The sequence below is a fragment of the Schistocerca piceifrons genome, chromosome 1, assembly GCF_021461385.2.
Source record: "Schistocerca piceifrons isolate TAMUIC-IGC-003096 chromosome 1, iqSchPice1.1, whole genome shotgun sequence".
Taxonomy (NCBI): domain Eukaryota; kingdom Metazoa; phylum Arthropoda; class Insecta; order Orthoptera; family Acrididae; genus Schistocerca; species Schistocerca piceifrons.
Genome location: NC_060138.1, coordinates 1,238,322,363 through 1,238,339,367, shown reverse-complemented (window position 1 = coordinate 1,238,339,367; position 17,005 = coordinate 1,238,322,363). Strand labels below are relative to the sequence as shown.

Below are 17,005 nucleotides of genomic sequence, written 5' to 3'. Positions count from 1 at the left end.
GGCCCATAAACCTGAGGGCACAAGAGTAGCATAACTTTCTCATTTGGAGCAAGAAATGTTTCTGGTACAGTTCAGAAGAAATAGGGAGCAAATATGCTTGCTTGACTACTTCAAAAAATCCTAGGTATCAGTAAGTGATGTTCAAATATTATACATTTATTTATTTTTGTGAAAATTTAACTAAAGTTCTGTTTTACAATTCAGTTATTAAAGTAATTTTTTGCAGCTAATTCTTTTTTAATTTGTACACTTACTGTTTTTTCTGTAATACATCCTCAGTAAAATTTGACTTGAGTTTCATAATTATGAATTGGAAGTCTTCCTCTTTATAGAATTTTCCTCTATACAGTGTTCAGAATTTGTGGTCTATAGAAAAAAAACAGGCCATACATGCCACTTAAGTGAGATTATGAATTACAGACCAGTTACGAAGCAAAGAGCATTTTGGATTTACAGACTTAATTTATTTCTCACAGTATTAGAAAAAAATGCATATTTGAAGTGCTTGTTTGGTAGAGAGATGTTTTATACTAATAAAGTGTTCAAATTGAATTCAATTGTGTTTTGCATAATTTAATAGTGGAAGAAATCTTATCCACAGCAGCCTGAAATATAAGTTTTGGAATGTGTGGAGCTTACAGACCAAGAAATCAGAAAATTCACTGTTGTCATTGATGGTTCAACTGACTTGTAACAAATGGGTACTATAGTCAACATTATTACAATGGCTGTTAAGGAACAAAACAGTAGCAATATTGTTAATCAAGAAGGACAATTGAATGTTTAAGTTAACAAAGAACAGATGTTAAATTTTGCTAATTCTGTGAACTGTGAAATAGAAGATAGTGGCATTTGCAAGTTAAACTAGGGATGTGGAGTTGTGCACTGGTGATTAGTTAAAAAATGGTAATGATCACTATTGGTAACAACTTCATGTTTTTGATATTGCAAGAAATTAAAAACTTTCGCCAAGAAATTAAAAGGGATATGCAGGACTGTTATAATAAATTAAGGAATGCAATTGGCAGTCAGTGAACAGAGCTCACTAATACATTTAATCAAAAGATGATCTCTGCAATGAATGTCAGGCCAAACTAATGGACTCAGAACTGAATTTCAAGATGTTAAGACAGAGAGTACTTCGATGAGGGGAGAGGGAGGAGGGGGGAGAACAAATAGGTGGTTAGCAAGTCAACTGGCAGGAGTGAGACACAGTCCAATGAGTGAAGTAGAAAAAATTCACTGGAAAGTTTCAGAATGTGAAAAGGGATAGAACAAGGTAAATAAGTAGTTGATACAGGTAGAGATTCATGCAGCACTATGTTTAATAGATTGTAACATTGCTAAATTGCCTCAAGCAGTTGTGAGCAGTGGGATGAGTGAACAAAAATCCTGTGGCTATGAAGCCAGAAATGATGTCCAAGCAGCAGCTTTTATCAAACAGTTCATACAGGCATTTTGAAACCCTTATACAAAACAGACAAAATAGATATATACATCAGTCACATGAAAGGTGAAACACATATCCGAGGTGTCACTCTATACAAAAAATTATTCCACAATACAAAGAATTGCTATGGTAATATGGGGCAATAAAGATGTAGATGTGCATTTACAACTTGATGTGTGGAAGGAAATAATGGAAAGGTATGGATTAAAAATAAATAAAGATAAGAGTGAAGTAATGGTCTTTGGAAGAGACAAAGGGATCAACAGGAATACTACTATGAATGGAGAACCCCTCAAAGTGGTAGACAGTTTCACTTATTTAGGGAGTGAAATATCTAGTGACAGAAGAATAACCAGTGAAATTAATTATTACAGAAGGAGGCAATTTCTACCAAACAATAAAATACCTGATTTGGAATAAGGAAGTTTCAGAAAAAGCAAAACTCCTTATGTATAAGGGTTATTACTTCCCTATTTGTCACTTATGGAGGAAAAACATGGGCAATGACAGAAAGGGACTGCAGCAGACTACAAGCCGGGGGAAATGAAATTTCTGAGTGCAGTTAAAGGGAAAAACAATAATTGACGGAGTAAGGAATGTAGATATTAGAAAGGACATTAAACAAGAAAGTATGAGAGAAGAAATAGAAAAAAAGAGATTAAGATGGTAAGGGCATGTTAAGAGGATGTGTGGGTAGAGACTTCCCAAAATTATGGAAGAATTAAAGGTGGATGGAAATAGACCTAGAGGGTGCCCAAGAACATGGTGGAAAAAGGGAGTGAGAATATCTATGGAAGGGAGAGGTGTGATCTGGCAGCAAGTGGAGGAAGAAAAGTGGTGGGAGGACTGAGCCAAATGGAGAGGACTCATGAGCACCCAGACCCAGCAGTAGCTGGAGTGGGATCAACTACAACAAAGAATATAAAGCATCATTATTGAATAAATTTTGGACCCAAGAAAAACAATCAGATATAAAATAAAAAATTCTTCCATGATTGAACTACACAAGATCTTATATTTTTTTGCAAGAGATTATGCAGGAATATTAGAATTACAATGCCCCCCCCCCCCCCCTTTAATGATCTAGTTAAAAAGAAACAGTTAAAGTTAATTCTAATACAAAAGTTATCACTCTTGGTACATGAAAAGTTGGAACTCAGACTGCAGTTGAATATGGAACAGTTGCGTTTAGTGATCAGTTGAACTGAAATCCTCCCGGCAGAATGACAACAGGAAAGCAATAATGGTGATCACGAATTACAGACAATCTAGTACAGGATGGTGCGTGAAATTTCATACACTGAAACTTGTTTATACAGGGTGTTACAAAAAGGTACAGCCAAACTTTCAGGAAACATTCCTCACACACAAATAAAGAAAAGATGGGAAACGCTTAATTTCCATGTTAGAGCTCATTTTAGTTTCGTCAGTATGTACTGTACTTCCTCGATTCACCACCAGTTGACCCAATTGGAGGAAGGTAATGTTGACTTCGGTGCTTGTGTTGACATGCAACTCATTGCTCTACAGTACTAGCATCAGGCACATCAGTACATAGTGTCAACAGGTTAGTATTCATCCCGAACGTGGTTTTGCAGTCAGTGCAATGTTTACAAATGCGGAGTTGGCAGATGCCCATTTGATGTATGGATTAGGACGGGGCAATAGCCGTGGTGCGGTATGTTTGTATTGAGACAGATTTCCAGAACGAAGGTGTCCCGACAGGAAGATGTTCGAAGCAATTGATCGGCGTCTTAGGGAGCATGGAACATTCCAACCTATGACTCGCAACTGGGGAAGACCTAGAACGACGATGACACCTGCAATGGACAAGGCAATTCTTCGTGCAGTTGACGATAACCCTAATATCAGCGTCAGAGAAGTTGCTGCTGTACAAGGTAACATAGACCATGTCACTGTATGGAGAGTGCTACGGAAGAACCAGTTGTTTCCGTACCATGTACAGTCTGTGCAGGCACTATCAGCAGCTGATTGGCCTCCACGGGTACACTTATGTGAATGGTTCATCCAACAATGTGTCAATCCTCATTTCAGTGCAAATGTTCTCTTTACGGATGAGGCTTCATTTAAACGTAATCAAATAGTAAATTTTCACAATCAACATGTGTGGGCTGACGAGAATCCGCACGCAATTGTGCAATCATGTCATCAACACAGATTTTCTGTTAACGTTTGGGCAGGCATTGTTGGTGATGTCTTGATTGGGCCCCATGTTCTTCCACCTACGCTCAATGGAGCACGTTATCATGATTTCATACGGGACACTCTACCTGTGCTGCTAGAACATGTGCCTTTACAAATACAACACAACATGTGGTTCATGCACGATGGAGCTCCTGCACATTTCAGTCGAAGTGTTCATAGACTTCTCAACAACAGATTTGGTGACCGATGGATTGGTAGAGGCGGACCAATTCCATGGCCTCCACGCTCTCCTGACCTCAACCCTCTTGACTTTCATTAATGGGGGCATTTGAAAGCTATTGTCTACACAACCCAGTACCAAATGTAGAGACTCTTCGTGCTTGTATTTTGGACAGCTGTGATGCAATATGCCATTCTCCAGGGCTGCATCAGTGCAACAGAAGGTGGATGCATGTATCCTCACTAACGGAGGACATTTTGAACATTTCCTGTAACAAAGTGTTTGAAGTCACGCTGGTACATTTTGTTGCTGTGTGTTTCCATTCCATGATTAATGTGATTTGAAGACAAGTAATAAAATGAGCTCTAACATGGAAAGTAAGCGTTTCCGGACACATGTCCACATAACATATTTTCTTTCTTTGTGTATGAGGAATGTTTCCTGAAAGTTTGGCTGTACCTTTTTGTAACACCCTGTATAATTACATTATGGGAACGTGATGCTTGTAGAGGTATACTGAACAAACTGTTCCACAAATATCTGCACATAAATATATATTTTCACAATAGTCGTACACGTGTACACAGCAAGAGACTTAAAAACAGACTTTTAGAATTACATGGTGGCTCGAATGTCTGATCTCAGTCAAAGATCATGTTGTTCATGGTTGATAAGACCTATTGACACCACACAGCCACCCCCCCCCCCTCTCCCCCCCCACTGTACAGAGTACCACAGGTGAGTCTTTGCTGGAGACAGTGTGGGCATTGACTATGTTGGTGGTTGTACGAGGTGGTAGACGCATGACCGGGACCTCCACCACGACCAGGGTGGGGTGCAGAGGCAGAGTGACAGGAGGCAGTGCCACCTCGAAGTCATTGAGCCAGCAAGGGTGGACGATGCAGCGGTTGGCCCATGAGCAGGTGGGCAGAATGGCGGAAGGCGGGATAGGTGTGGCAAGCCCGGATGCTAACCGAGCAGTCCAGCGAGATGAAGGCATGTATTGTCGGCTCACACTCACGAGCTAGGGTGATGCTGTGTGCAACACTGAAATTTAGCTGGTCATTGGGTGGCGTAGTTGCGGTGTCTGTGAGTAGAATGAGAACTCGGTCATCGAGAGTTACGATTGAAATGTCGTCCATGTGGTGTGGGGGTACTTTGCAGAGCACGGTGACTGTGGGAGAGGGTGTCTCCATAGTCGGTGAGGTAGCAGCAAAACCCGCACATGGGGCGGAGGTTGACATGTCCGAGATACCCGCGAATGGCAACGGGGAGGCGTTGGGTGAAAAAATTGGCGTGGTGGGCTGAAGAGAAATGTTGTTGGGCTCCACGGTGGCAGAGAGACTGGCGGGAGAATTGGTGGAAGAATCTGACTGAGCCATCAGGGGGTGTCAGGGTCCATGAATGCTGGTTAGAGTCGGTGTAATGAAACAGTTTTGGGGAGAGTCTTTGACACTGATGTCGAAAGTTGTATTGCCGTGCCGGAGGACTTTAAAGGGGCCAAGGTAAGGTGGTTGCAGAGGTTGTTGGACCAAATCGTCTCTCAGTATCACATGGGAACAAGTGTTGAGAGCGGTTGGCACCTAAGTGTCCGCTGGGAAGTGGCCCATAGGTGGGTGCAGGCACACATGTTTGAAGTGAGTGCGCATGCGACTTATAAAATCTTGGTAGGTGGGGCGGGGGGAGGGGGGGGGGGGGGATCTTCAGGTACTTGAGACTGAATGAGTTCCCCTGGTAGGATGGGTTTCTCCTCGAAAGCAAATTCTGAGATAGTTCTCTGTAAGTTGGGCTTGAAAGCTGAGCAGAGGCTGAGGAGCACCCATGGAAGGGCTTCAGACCAGAGGCAGTTGTGGCACCTGAGGGCCGTTTTCAGAAAGCGGTGCCACCTTTCTACCAGCCCATTGCTTTGTGGTTGGTAGGCTGTGGTACGAATTTTCTTTATGCCGCAGATGTTACATAAAATGGTGAACAGGGAAGACTCAAACTGCTGACCCTGGTTGGTGGTGATGTAGGCCAGACAACCAAACCTAGCAATCCATGAGTAGGTGAAAGCCTTGGCCGTGGTCTAAGCCATGATGTTAGGTAAAGGAACTGCCTCTACCCAGGGGGACATGTGGTCAGTTGCGGATAGAATGTATCTGTGGCCCTCCAACAGTGGAAGAGGACCGATAAGTTTGATATGTACATGGTGAAATCGTCCTGGGGTAATGTCAAACCTGCCCAGTGGTGGGGTGGTGTGTCATTGACAGAGGATGCAGCTGTGTGCCCAGGTCTGACAGTCACTTTTATATTTTTCCAAATGAAACACTCAGAGAAGATCCATGTAGTGGCAAAGATGCCAGGGTGAGCGAGGTTATGCAGTAGTTCAAAGGCCTGCTGGTGCTGAGGGGTAAGGGGGGGGGGAGGGGGAGAAATGGGCGTAAGATACCAACAAAAGTGTTGCACCACACCTTGTCCACAATGCCAGGGAATTTAGCTTTGGTAAACACAAGGGATGTTTGAGGGTCTGCAAGGAGAGCTTGAGATTCCTCGTCAGAGGCTTGTAGGGCGGCCGGGTTGGATAACTCTATGATGTGCAAAATAGTATTGATCCGTGAGAAAAAATCTGCAGCAATGTTGTCTGTGCCTTTGATGTAGCGAACGTCGGTTGTGAATTGTGAGCCTAGATCAAAGTGGCAGAAACGCCAAGGGGGTGGGTCCTCGAGGGGGTTGCAGAAAGCATCTGCGAGTGGTTTGTGATCCATGAGGATGAAGAACGAGTGACCCTCCACGTCGGGGCAGAAGTGTTTGACGCCCTCGTAGACTGAAAGGAGTTCTCTATTGAAAGCAGAGTATTTCTTCAGAGCTGTTGATAGTTTTTTAGAGAAGAAAGAGGGGAAACCATGTCTGCCTTGCATTGCTGTAGTACTACTCCCACCGATGTCACTGGCATCCACAGTGATGAACAACTCAGCCGAGGGGCTGGGGTGGGTGAGCGTCACAGTGTGAGCTAAAGAAATATTTAGTGCATTGAAGGCCTCCAGCATATGTGCAGTCCAGCGAACGGGTTTGAGTGCTGAAGTCTGTTTACCCGACAGTGAGTCTGACAGTGGGGGCCTGCACGACGGCGGAAGAGGGCAGGTGACGGCAGTAGTAATTTATTGTGCCCAGGAAACATTGGAGTTCTTTGTAAGTAGCAGGGCGCAGCATTGACGTGATGGCCTGCACGCGAGATTTGGGAGGCTGTATTTCGTGGGTGGAGACAGTGTAACCTAAGAAAGTGACGGAAGGGTGGCACAATAGGAATTTGTCTTTGTTGACCTCAACACCATTGGAGTTCAAGGTCTGGAGGACCATGGATCAATGATTTATATGTTCCTCAGCCGACTTGCTGAAAATGAGTATGTCATCCAGATATGCAAAACAAGACTCGAACTGTCGTAAGATGGAGTCAATGAATCGCTGCCACATTTGCGCCGTGTTTTTCAGGCCAAATGACATGAAGTTGTATTGGAACAAACTAAGTGGCATGATAGTAGCTGTTATACATATGTCTACCAGTGCTATGAGAATCTGGTGTTAGGCACGTTTACAGTCAATAACATTGAAGATTGCAGCGCCTGATAACATATGAGCAAAAGCATAGATGTCTGTAATCACCGCACATTTGGAAAGAACCATTGTGTTTGAGGGCAAGGTGAATTGGTGAAGACCAGTTGCTGTCTGACGGTTGCAGGATACCTGCCACCAAAAGTTCGTTAATTTGCTGCTGGGGTGCGCGCAACTTAAGAGGGTTGAGCCGTCTAACCTTGTGCCTAAAAGGAGGGCTGGAAGTGGTAACTATTTTGTGCATTGTACCTTCAGTGATGGAAGAAACTGAGAACTGCACACGAGACTGATCATTGTCCTGACGCGAAGTTTTTGAATGAGTAGGGCGCGATGAACCATAGCCGTTAGCGTGAGTGGGAAAGGGCAGCACAAAAGTCACATGCCTAGTACATGAGTGCAACGTGTGTTTGTGTGGAGAGTGCGGCTGCACGCACAGCGTGGGGTGGGTCAGCACATGCGGTGAGTGTCTGCTGTCAACCTTGCACTTGATAACCGGTGCGGGCAAGAGCGGCATTGGCGTCGTGCCTGGAACAGCGATGGCCACCAAGTCACGTGGCTGGTGCGCGAGGGAGGGGGAATGTTTATCAACATGCGGGGTGGCTGCTTGCGTGGTGTGCACAGTCACGTCACATGCGCGACTGTCGTTACAAGCACTGTTAGAAACACAAGGCACTGGATGTGGCAAGTGTGTCAGGGGTGCGGAGTCTACCGGACGTGAATCGTCTCAAACGATTAATGTGTGTGGACTAACCTGATGAGTTTGCGAGCTGGTGTCATCCAGAGAAGCTCAATTAGGTGGTGGAACTGTGGACTGCAGTTTTAGCAGTGAGTTACGAGCTGCAATGAGCTCATTGTATGTCTGTGCAATGCATTGTTTCAGCTCGTCTTTGTCCCAGTGGAGTATTCTGACAATAGATTAGTTACGAAGGTCACAGTGTCGCCTGCAAAGGTGAAGCACTCGTGTGCTAACTCACATGTCATGAGAGAAGCAGAATGGGGAACATAAGTGCAGGAACACTGTATATGAGTTTTAGTGGGATGATGTAGCACTGAACCCTGAACTATGTTTGGGGAGAGTTTGTAATGGGACAAAAAATCGATACTGAGAATTGGTTCATCAATGTTGGCAATGTAGATAGTCCACAGACAATACAGAGAATGAGATAGGTGTACCATAACTTTGACAGAGAATGAAGTTTGTAATGTTGATGTGTTGACATCTTGTAGAAGTGACCTCATAGGTGAAAAAACGGGGGGGAGCCATCGATGTAGGTTTGATAGAAATGTCAGCACCAGTGTCAACTAGGAATGTGAGCTGTGATGAAATGTCAGTCACGTACAAACAACCGCTCAGCAAGGCAGATGAGTGGATGGAGTGCAATGTATGAGGACGCCTGTGAGGTTCCCTGCAGGACTCGGCATCTTTTAGGTCCTGTGGTTGGCATTTGGTGTTGGCAAGGTAACCAACACTTCTTAGCATCCTTGCTGAAAACCTTGTGGTACCAACAGTATGGATGAGTCGGATGTGGTGGTGGTGGTGGTGGTGATGACTGCGGGAGCGGAAGAGACTTGTCCTCCTTGATTTGTTCTGGCATGTATTCTGTCACATATGGTGCATGGGCGATCCTGGAGTGCTCGGGTGGTGGAGAGAGCAAGTGGATGCTGCCAGGTGATGTAGAAGGCACAGAGGTGGAATGAGCCCCGCCTCTGCCAGCAGATGGTCGGTAAGCGGGAGCAGTTGTGCCAACTAGCGGTGAGTGGTGAGCTGGCTGCCATTGTCGTAGCAATGAATACAGTTGGTCTGCACCACCCACAGAGTGACATCTGTCATGGTATGCTCACTCACAAATAACTGAAGATGGTGCCTGAGTTATGATGGGGTTCAGTCCCCCAGGTGTTCCTCGTACAAGATCTTGATGATTAATTCTTGTGGTGAGCAGGCAAGTCGTTCAGTGATCATCTTCTTCGCAAACTTGTATTTCGGCGGAGGTGGTGGCAAGAGGAGTAGATCGCAAGTTCAGCCTGAATGATCGTGGAGGCGTGTGACGAGACACAGGAATTTAGAGTTGTCGTCGGACACGTGGCGCAACTTGAAAAGATGCTCAACAAGTGCAAACCATGACACTGGGTTGTCCTCATAAAAAGGTGGCAGCTTCAACAGATGACTTGGAGTAGGGGACGAAGGCGGCGTCGGTGTCTCTTGTAAAACTGTAAACTGTCTGGTCCATGACAGCTATACAGCAGGCCGCCGCGGTAGACACGGATGTGTTTCTGGCAAAAACGTCCATAGCAACTGTGTGTTGCATTGTCCTTGATGTGTTGCAAAAACACCATTCGGCTGACATGGTCGATACCGTGGGAACGGGCGGTTGCACGGTAGGCATTGGGGTCCCGTAAACTCGGCCGTAGGCTACAGGCATTGACTTCAATTGATCCACCTCAGAAATAACATGGAAGGCCAGCGCAGCAGACACAGATGGTGCTGTGGGAGAGGCGAGTGGCTGAGCGGCCAGAACCAGGCCCCCTGCGAGTGAGGGGGGGGGGAAGGGGGGGGGGGGCAGGAGGCGCCATTGGTAACTCGTATGACCAAAGGTTTGAGTTCTCTGCGCACGTGGATGACACGCCCCATGAGGTCGGACTATAAATGACTGGTGGAATTTGTGGAAAGTCACTTCGGTGTGGTAAGATGCCATTGGAAGGTGAAACACCGAATTATTGACTCGAACCAACGTGGTCGAAAACTTGAGCGACCGGTCTGGGGGTGACTATGAAGAATTTTGCACACTAAAATGTCCTTGATAAGTTTGAAAATGAGGCAATACCAGACCAGGTTGTGGCTGATAGTGGCCAGGTGTGTTTTGCGGTAATGGCGGTGCTGCACACTGCACAACAGTAACTGTCGTTGCAGCCCAATGAAGTCAAAGTACATGTGGGAATGTAGATCGCTTTGAGAATTAAATGATTGATTAGTAGGTACATAGTTCTGAATATTGAGCACTTCAAATTTCACACGTTGGCGAGCACAGTCCGGTGACACGAAACCCAAGTCCATTGTTTGTGTTAGCGGTGTAGCACTCGACCTTTGTAGAGCAACAAATTTTGAGGTTAACATGGCTGGAGATTGCAAATCACTGTGAATTAATGTAGAACTGGTCATTGGAAAATGACTGAAGAGGTCCGGTGATCATTGTTGAGCTTCCAAATCTTTGAAGAAAGTGTTGGGCGGGGCGGCCATGGCAGCTTGCAAATAACCTGCTGATGCTACAACACCCAGTGTGGTAGTCGCGGAAGACATACAGACTTCCGGGTCACCAGTATGGGAATGTGCTGCATGTAGAGGTATACTGAACAAACTATATGACAAATATCTGCACATAAAATTATATTTCCACAAAGTCATACACATGTACCCAGCAAGAGACATAATAACACTCTTACAATTACATGGCAGCTCAAATGTCTGATCTCGGTCAAACATCATGTTGTTCACAGTCGATATGACCTATTGATGCCACAACATTAATCATCAGAATGAGTAAGCTCAGCAAGCATGCAGTACATGTTCATTATGTCCACCTTGTTGATGTACCACCTCTTCAAGACAAACTGTGATGTTTCTGACCACCGTATGACACACAAATTCTGTGATTTCCTGGAAAACTGTTGTGAGAGCCAGTAACAGTTGTATTAGATTGGTAGACTATCTCCTTCAAATGTCTCCACAAGAAATAATTACAGGATTAATTTCCTGTGTGTGTACTGTCATATTGCACCACCCCAAAAGTGTTCTGGATATTGATGGGACATGGTGCCCAAAATGTTCATGTTGGAAATTCAGAATAACATGTGATATGTGAGGGAAAGCTCCATCTGAACTCTGAACCATGTGTCTCTATTGGTAACGCTGTTGCATAAAGTTAAAAAAAAAAACTGTACTGCAACAGGTCCATTGCAGCAGGCCCAGTGCTGGAAATGACAACCTGTACACTTACTTTTCACCATAATATTCAATCTTGTGTACAACATTAGGAGTTTCTTATGTCCAGAATCTGATGTTGTGCCTATTGATGCTACTGTTCAGTTGGATGTACACTGAATCTGAAATCCATGTATCATGAATAATGGCATTATCAGTTGCAAGAGCCAAAGTCACAAACTGTAGTCACTCTACCTTGTCATTTTCTGTCAGTTTGTGCAACACTCTCATTTTGTATGGGAAAAATTTCAGAAAAACTCTTATATGACAGGCTTTTAAGTTTCATAAATAAATATGCACCTCTTACAGTACAACAACATGGTTTTAGAAAGTCTAAATCTACACAGATAGCAATTTTCGAATTCTTAGACTGCATTTTAAAATACCTTGATCAACATAAATTAGCTGCAGGTATTTTTCTAGATCTATCAAAAACCTTTGATGTCCTGGACCATAACATTCTGCTCGAAAAATTAGAAAGACGAGGAGTAAGAGGTGTAGCGCACAGCTGGTTGTGTTCATACCTAAAAAACCACAGGCTGAAAGTATCACTTCAGTATGAATTCAACAAAATGAATAAAACAAGAAACAACTCTTTTCTTTCTAGGGAATTACCAATAAAATATGGTGTACCACAGGGTTCAATCTTAGGTCCACTACTCTTCTTGATTTATGTGGACGACTTAGTTGAATATATGAGTCCCACAAAAACTATCCTGTTTGCCGATGACACCAGCATATTGTTCACTGGATCCAGTCCAGAAACTTTGCGGTCCACAGCAGAAAGTTCTATGAAAAGACTTTCTGAGTGGTTCACAAAAAACAAACTCGTTATAAATACTGAAAAAACTGTGTGTGTCGATTTTCATTTAATTCCTCCAACTAATCAAATGTTTATTCAAGCCCAATTAAAAAATGGTCCCCTAGAAAATGCAAGTGTCACAAAATTCTTGGGTCTTTGGGTTCAGCAAAACTTAAAGTGGGACACACATATAAATAACTTGTGTAGAAAACTATCATCTGTGTGCTATGGCCTAAGAATTTTAAAGGCTACAACAAGCAAAACAATAGTACTGCAGGCATACTATGCACAGTTCCACTCACTAATCAGATGTGGGATCATTTTCTGGGGATACTCAACTCACAGTATAAAGGTTTTTAGAATGCAAAAAAGAACTTTAAGAATAATTTGTGGCCTTAAAAGATGGAGTCCTGTAAATCCCATTTTACTGAGCTTGGTGTCCTAAATGTTCCAAGTTTATTTATTTATGAAACTATCTTGTTCACTAGGGACTACCTCCTGAAAACAGGCAAACTGCTACAGAACAAAAGTGTACACAACTATAGTACCAGAAGGGAATCAAATATACATCAAAAATATCACAGAACAACCACCTATCAGAGGAGCATAATTAACATTGGTGTAATACTACACAATAAGATACCAGAGAAAATAAAAAAACACTACTCATCCAATATTTAAAGCTAAACTAAAGGCATTTCTAATAAAGCACTGTTTCTATTCTGTCAGAGAATTTCTGAATAAGTAACAAAATTAATTGTAGTAGGTACATAATTTTAATTGCTAATACTATGTATTATTGTAACTTATCTTTGACCTGTCCAATATCAATTGCACAATTTGTGCTATATGATAAAACCGGACCAATAAAAAATCAAATCAAATCAAGATCAGCATGAAGTGTTCTCTAAAGAGAACGATGTGATATGCCCAATTGGGCTGAAGTTCACCTCATGGATTTCCTGGGACTTCATGTTGAGGCCACTCTCATAGCCTTAATATTTCCTGGAGTATAGACTAGGTTGGCATGAGGTCACTTTTGATTTACAATACTACTGTCGTTTTCAGATTTTGTGGTTAGTATATGCACCATTTCTCTGAAGGGGACCCACCTCATATGAAAACTAACACAAAAATGTTGCGGAGTCTCTCTACATCTTTTTTCTCAGAAGAAACAACACATTTCTGTTCTAGCATCAACTGGTATTTGCCTGACATTTTTCTAACTGAAGTTGTGGTGACATACATATGTGACACTGATAAGTGATGTCTTCTGGCAAACCATGCATGAACAATGGCTACTCATCACAACATTCCAACTTTCCCAGTCTGCGAATAGAATATTTATGAGGCAATATCAGAGTATGACTTCTCACATGCAGCTCCATAGATTTGATTGATGAGACAACAGCATGTAAAAATGGGATGAATGAAGCTCACTAAACAGATTTAATACAAATCATCAACCAAATCGACCACCCCATAGTGATGTAGCAATCTGGGATCAGTTTACTTCCCCACTTGCCTCCTTAAATAGGTTTTTCAGTTTTAACTAATTACCATTAACATATGTGAATATAATCTTTTCATAAAAGAGAAAGATTGGCCCTCTTTAAAGAATATAACACCAGATTTTTACTTTCCCTCTTGTTTTGCCATCTGCCTCCTTAAATTCATTTTTTCACATTTAACTAAGTACCATTAACATACATGAATATAATCTTTTCATAAAAGAGAAATATTGGCCCTCAGTTTTAAAAAATATAACACCAGATATAATTTTGTGCTTCGATTTATGTATGTAATTGATTTCCAATTTATTTTGACTATTCCTAGTTAGTATATTTTGTTATAGGGTGAAATCAGTAATTGTTTCTTAACTTAAATTCTGTTGTTGGCGTATAAACAAATATAAATTCTGTACTCATTACAAACATTTGAAGGAACAACTAGTAGTATTATTAAAGGATTTATTTGGCTCTATTTGAAAATATGTTAGCAAAGTCAACCCTTCATTAATTCCAAAATAATTAACAGTATTGTCCAAAGTACTGTTAGCGTACTTATATTTGTTTGTTAGTTTCATGATTTAAACAAATAATTCAGACTAACTCTTGCAGTAGAAGAAACTATTAAAAAGAACCAATGTTTTTGATGTATTCATTTAATTTAATGAGTTAAGTTTTAATTGTAATTTTTGTAAATTAAACATTAAACAATGTGAAGTTTGAGTACCTATTATTGCGAGGATATATAAGGGCCCAATTTTTGGTCATGAGACTGTCAGTCCATGGTCGAGTTTCAGACGAGTAACCTGTGTTGGTTAGAATGACAACAATGCATTGACTTTACAGTGAAATAAGTGTAACACAATTAGGCCATGTGCAGAAACAATGACAGCGACTGTTCCATATGTACCTTTGTATTCTTCAAGAACTGTGAACTTCGTGGTTGGGTTTTTACTTCTCGTATATGTTCAACAGTATTGTAGCAGTATGTGGAGGTTTGCCTGCTAACTATTAATGAGGCTTATGGAAAGTTAAACAATAGTGCAGTGGCCATATTAAATGTGGATATGGGAGGTTGTGAAAAGTGAAAGTAAAAGACAGTGAAACACAACTGAGCATCTGTCAGCTACGTCATTTAAAGTAGTCCGTGTTTGGCTTCCACACCCCATTTTTCAGCCAGTACGTCAACACCAAGAACAACAAATGAAGAAAATAAAAGCAGGTGGAACTGCTACACCATGCAAGAGAAAGAAGACAGAATCAATTACCAAAATGTGCAAGGAACTGGAATTGTAATCCATAAGACTGTGCATTAGTTAACTAAACAAAACCCTGGAAATTGCTCACTCCAAAACTAATATTACAAGAAGCGCGTCAGAAATCACAATGAATGTGATTAAATATGAACATATCATGGAAATGATGAATGATCTATACGAGAGGAATAAGAGTTTGATTAGAAATTTTAATGCTGTTTGTGGAAGTGGAGATACGCAGAATGGACACATTAGTGCATTCAGAGAGTGAGATGAGTGTTATCAGAGAGAAATTATTTTCACAACTGAATAATCTGCTTGATTTCCCAATATTTCCTATTAGTGATGTACATACTGTTGGTGCTGTAGGATAACTGAAGCAAACTCATCAGCACTATTGAAATAAAAAAAAAAGATAACAGAAAAATACAACCAGAGCATGTTGATTGTTGGATCTCTTAATATTGGTTTAATTATTGGTATGATTGACTAACACAGATTAAATGTAAGGTAGATTGTGAAGGGTGTTGTTTGTGTGTGAAATTGAATAATGGAGAGAAGAGAATAGATTTAAGGGATTTGTGGCTGAAGGTAACAGAGGTACTGTGTGAGTCAACATAAGGTTAATGAGTTTTTGAGAAGAAGAGGGAACGGCAATTTTAAATAGTTCTGAGCATGATACTGAACTATGTAGTATTTTATAAATTTGAGATTAATCAGCAATTAATAAACATTAATAACCTTATGCTGGAGCTAACTTTGTGCCTCACACTTTTCTTTTGTCCAGATTTTGTCCACTAACAGACTTAACATAACAAATTTGAAAATAGCATTAATCTATGAAAAACATATACAATATATGCTGATGCTGAAGGCACAAAATTAAATGGAACACAATATGACAGCAAATCATTTATAAGTTTATAACGAAATTAGTGTGAATGGCTGTCTGAATGAGGGATACTGTACAAATGTGGATTACAACAAAGGTTAATGTACAAAATTTTCAGGGCACTTAATACATAATATATAATAATAAAAGCCTACTGGGGAAACAATATGTTTAGTTTGTGTGTAATGCATTAGAATATAGAATTTTAAAGTGAACCTATCTAATAGTACGGTCTCATTCAAAATAAAAACCAGAAGTCAGCTGGAGTCTGTAAATAAACATGCATGGATTTTATGCTTAGCTGAACTCATTTTCTTCACCAGCATGCCAAATACAGACAGAGTATATCACCAGATTATTCCATTGCAAACTGTGAAAGTTGTGAACCACTTATCGCAAAATTTACTGGAATTTCTAAATCCTATATAATCATATTTTGCTCTAGGATACAAGTAATTCTGAGATACAGAAGTCCACACTGAACTTATCCATCATATCTTTTATGATAAACATGTTCTTGGTTGTATTTCTTGAAGCTTTCCCAGTAGATAGAATATGCCATCATCTTTCAGGCATGCATCCAGTTGTCAGCTGAATTGTAGGAAGGAGATATAATTTTGTCCCAGATGTATGTTCAAAAGATGATGGAATATCTTTTTAGTTCTTATATGCAGCTAATCTGTAACTTTTAATGGAGTCTCATTTTTTTGTTGACCTACAATGAGTTTTAATGAATTTAAAAAAATACAATGCATTTAAAATTGCTAAGAATGGAAAGCACCATTAATGTTTCTGATAGTTATCTGGAGTTTCCTTCAGTAGCATTAGGGGGGAGGGGGGAAGCAATTACTATATGACTCAATGAATCTGAAATATTATAAAGACATCAAAAAGATTTATCTGATACATTCATGTTATACATTCTTTCATGTTGTAATGTATAATGTTTTTAGGTCTTGGAAGTGCTGCTAGATGCAGGTGGTGATCCAAATATTGTAGATGTCTGTGGAGTATCCCTGCTCCATACAGTAGCATCAAGATCTGTAGCGAACAGGGTAATGTTAATACATTTATTTTATCATTACATATTTAACACGAGATAGAAATAGTGCAACATTTGCTTATATTACAAATATATTTCCTGTCA

General features: G+C 41.2%; 1 protein-coding gene across 1 annotated transcript in view; it reads left to right on the top strand.

The window, feature by feature from the left end:
- The window catches only part of LOC124781976 (serine/threonine-protein phosphatase 6 regulatory ankyrin repeat subunit C-like), a 383,424-nt gene that overhangs the window by 179,530 nt on the left and 186,889 nt on the right, over positions 1–17,005 (top strand). Inside the window, exon 11 of the mRNA XM_047253904.1 lies at positions 16,812–16,913. Coding sequence (XP_047109860.1) covers positions 16,812–16,913 — 102 coding nt within the window. The remainder of the gene's footprint in view (positions 1–16,811; positions 16,914–17,005) is intronic.